The sequence below is a fragment of the Nanorana parkeri genome, unplaced genomic scaffold (assembly GCF_000935625.1).
Source record: "Nanorana parkeri isolate BGI_ZX_2015 unplaced genomic scaffold, ASM93562v1 scaffold1760, whole genome shotgun sequence".
Classification (NCBI taxonomy): domain Eukaryota; kingdom Metazoa; phylum Chordata; class Amphibia; order Anura; family Dicroglossidae; genus Nanorana; species Nanorana parkeri.
The window spans coordinates 188,898-192,951 of NW_017308028.1; the positions used below are offsets into that span (position 1 = coordinate 188,898).

At 50.2% G+C, this 4,054-nt stretch overlaps 1 protein-coding gene across 1 annotated transcript in view; it reads left to right on the forward strand.

The window, feature by feature from the left end:
- BTK (Bruton tyrosine kinase) overlaps positions 1–4,054 on the forward strand; it is a 29,985-nt gene that overhangs the window by 4,201 nt on the left and 21,730 nt on the right. Inside the window, exons 2-3 of the mRNA XM_018571443.1 lie at positions 2,599–2,697; positions 3,111–3,176. Coding sequence (XP_018426945.1) covers positions 2,599–2,697; positions 3,111–3,176 — 165 coding nt within the window. The remainder of the gene's footprint in view (positions 1–2,598; positions 2,698–3,110; positions 3,177–4,054) is intronic.

Sequence of the window (4,054 nt, forward strand, 5' to 3'; positions counted from 1 at the left end):
GAGACTGTTAAACCCTGAAGGGCCTGGGGTAGGAGGGGGCCTGAGGTTTCCGGTATAGAAGGGCCGGACTTCACAAGATCCTTCACAATAGATCCTCCTCTGTGCAGGAAGAAGAATTTGCACATCTATCTTATCAGTGTAGATGGATTGCCCTCTGAACTTCCGCTGCAGACTGAAATTAACCCCGTATGTCTAATACAGTCACATATCCTAGAGTGGCTCCGCCTTATAGGATGGCTGAGGGTTGTAGTTCTACAAAAAAAAGTGTAAAGAAGCGAGAGTCTGAAGAAGATTGTATTAGGGTGATAGAGTAATTGTAGACAACATTCCCTACTTTGTGATCATATATAACATATCATTACACTCAGTATTATTATTGCTGCAGGGCCGGACTATTTTGCACCCTAGGCAAGAACAGCTACTTGCACCCCCCAGCCCCCCTCCCGTAACGCAACAGGAGTTGTTGCTCCAACGCAGGGCAACAAGTGAGGAAGTGGTGAATAGAAGAGGAGGTGTGCAGCCCTGTGGAACACCATAGGCTGACAGCCAAGCACCAGGGACCAACGGGAAAATCCGGCACGGATTGCCGGGACATTGTGACAAAAGCCCCCATAATACGCGGATGGATTCAAGCTTTTTATTTGGTCAACAAAAGTCCAACGTCTCAACGCGTTTTGAGGCCACTTCTTCAGGAGGACCTGTGGGGACAAAAGAGGGGGGTTTAAAATATTGGTAGTACTGATGATACTTATGACGTGACTCACGAATGCGAAAATTCCCGATCCTTCACAAGTCTCACAGTTGGGTGTATGAGCCCGTGTATTTTTGGGGGCCGTTCTCTTCTCTACAAATGTTTTCCTGGAGCTTGGCACGGCTGTGCTGTGGAGAACCCAACAGCTGCCACGGCAACGTGAAGTCAGCAATGATTTTGCAAGGCTGCACAAAGGAGCACAGACAGATATTCAAAGCAGATATAAACAAACACCAGCCATGAAAAGCCTCATTATTACTAATCAATGTTCATGAACGAAACCAAGCGAGCACAAGCACGGGCTATGCCGAGCTGAGCTATGACAAGGTCATGTTAATCACACATCCAGAAATTACTTCATGCCCCGTACGCGTCAAGAACAACGTGGCCATTGAGCTACAGGGGACAGGACATGACACGTGTGACCAGGGCCGGATTTACTCTCCTTGCCGCCCCAAGGCCAGGAGAGTAAATCCCCCTCCCCCACAATACGACCCCCCCCCCCCGCCACCAGAGAGTGGGAAATCCGGGCCTGTGTGTGACCACAGGAACATCTCTGAAGGCTCCATCATGGTGGCCATCTAGTAAGGTAGACAACCACCTGGGTGATATCTTCAGATCTTCATGATCATTTACAGTTTATATCATTAAACATTACTAAAAGATCAATAATAAAATTGAATAGGAAACCTTTAAAGAGGCCCTGTCATTAAAAAAACAACAACAATTGGCTCCTGTTAAAAGTCAAGTGTCCATACTTACCTTTCCGATGGGTAGGGACTCAGTTGGTCACTTGGCTGAAGATCTATGGCCTCCGGAAACGTTCTCCCACCGGCCGCTATGTCCTACAGTGACGTAGGGACTGGACGATTGGACCGCATTGTATGTTCTTCATGTTTCAGTCCTGGGATGCAGAGCTCTCTGACCTCCCGTTACACCTCGCACTTAGCCACCACGGTGCAAAGCTACAAATCCACCTTCTATGGACGCTCATCAGTTTACAGCTGGATGGCAACACGCAAGGAATCTTCTTCAAACGTATCTTCATGTTGTACTGTAAAGTAAAAGTAACACACGCTTACATGTTTCAGCCCTGCTGGGCCTTAGTCTTAGCATGTTATGACTAAGGCCCAGCAGGGCTGAAACATGTAACTGGATCTTACTTTTATGGACTTTACAGTGTGAAAATAAAGATTAGGGATACACCGATATATCGGCCGCCGAAACAAATTAGATAGTGCAATTTTCCTGCCGATACATTGGCGCATTCCCTGCTTTCTTTCCTCCCCGCTGGGCGCTGCTATGTGTCCCAGCGGGGAAGAGAGAAAGTGACAGCCGTACGAGCGCTGAGGGAGGTGAGCGCTGTGAGCGGGCGGCGTCTCTCCTCCCACAACGTCAGCTGCCTATCACAGTTCGGCAGAGCGGTGTGTGGGCGGAGACAGGCCGCGCTGTCACAGACTCCTTAGTTAGGACGTACAGGGGGCGTGTCCGAGTGCTGCACAGAGACCTCTGTGATGAAGCAGTAGTCTCTCTGCAGCGGTCTGTATGGGAGGGGGGAGTAAGTTTATGGAGGTCATAGATCTTCAGCAAAGGGACCATCTTCGTGCCAGGGTCACGATGTTCTGATGGTTCACCGGACTGAATGTAAGGGCCATACGCATCTCTCCGCCCAGGCTCTTAGTCACTGCTTGCCAATACAGCAGCCAATAGCAGAGCTGAATTCATTAGCAGACACAATCATCAGCCTGCTACTTCTCCTTTCACTGTCCAGTCACAGGTTGGGGGGCGGGACAAGACCCGTAAGTGTTACTACTGACTTTTTTTATGTTGTGTTCTTTCATTTACAGCGCCGTGGAAGTAAAAAGGGGTTTGTTGATTTAGAGAAGGTGATCTGTGTGGAATGCGTAGAGCCGGAGGAAAACCCGCCGCCGGAACGGCAAATACTGGTAAGTGAACTTTATGCGCACCGACACCCTATGGGCAAAGGTTAGCGGGCCCTTGATCATCACAGCAAGGAATATGTGGAATAACGACGAACGCGCTACACATGTTGGGTATCGCCGCGCATGCCGGAGTGAGAGCACTAATTCTAGGGCCAGTATTTTGGGGTATCTCTAAATTGATGACCAACTGAATCCAATTATTTGGAGGGGGAGGGGCTCAATACTTTTGGCAATATAGTGTATATATATTTATATTTATTTTTTAGTGTGCAATTGAATCATACAGGTACTGTCGGGGTAACCTCTGTATATTGATGATGATATTATTTATTTGGCCCGCACATCACATTTTGCATTTCTGAATACTCTGAATTTTGTTCTTATCACTTAAGAGCTAATATTTTTTTTCTTTGAAGCACAGAGAAGAATTTGCAGACACCGAACAGATTTCTATCATAGAACGATTCCCTTACCCATTCCAGGTAAGGACTTTATAAGAAGCCATGGGATGCCCAGATTTATGAGACCGGTACCAGATCGGGCCCATGTCATGGGGAATTAAAGATCATGGTGGGCTCTGCAGGGCCTCAGGTGGGCTGGTCACACCCCTTACCTGTCCGCCTCCTCTTCCTCCACGGTTGCTGATGGGCCCCGTTTCCTCCTCCGTCGCCGGGCCCGCCTCCTCCTCCGTCACCGGGCCCCGCCTCCTCCTCTGCTGCCCCCCCCCCGGGCCCCGCCCCCTCCTCCACCACTGCTGGGCCCAGCCACCTCCACCGCCGCTGCTGGCTCTCACTGACTCAGCAGCGGCCGTGGAGAGGAACGCGCCGCTGCACAGATCACTGAACAGCGGCGCGTACCTCTTCACAGCCGCCAATGACAGCCACCAGCCTGAGATGCCATGGCGACGACCCAGGTGACCTGAACGGCATCAGGGATGTCCTGGCCGGGCCCCCATGTGCCTAGGGTTGCCACCTGTCCAGGATTCACCCGGACAGTTCGGGTTTTGAATGCTCTGCCCGGGTTTCATGGCAGCAGAAACCCGGACACAAGACGCTAGGCAGACAGGGGCAACCAAAATTAAGATAGGTTGCCCCTTACAAAATTAAGATAGGTTGCAGTCTCACCTGTAATATTTACATATGAATAGGCGGCGCTATTTAGATATGAATAAGCCACGACTAATTCTCCCCAAAAAATGTCTGCGCGTCTCTAGAGTGTTCGGGTTTCGCTTGAAGAAAAGGTGGCAACCCTAGATGTGCCCCGGGCCCCATTGCGGCCGCCTGGTATTGTTGCACCACTGCCTGGTATGGGCCTCCTTGAGTCCCATCATCTACTCGGGGTTCCTCCACGTAAGATGTAC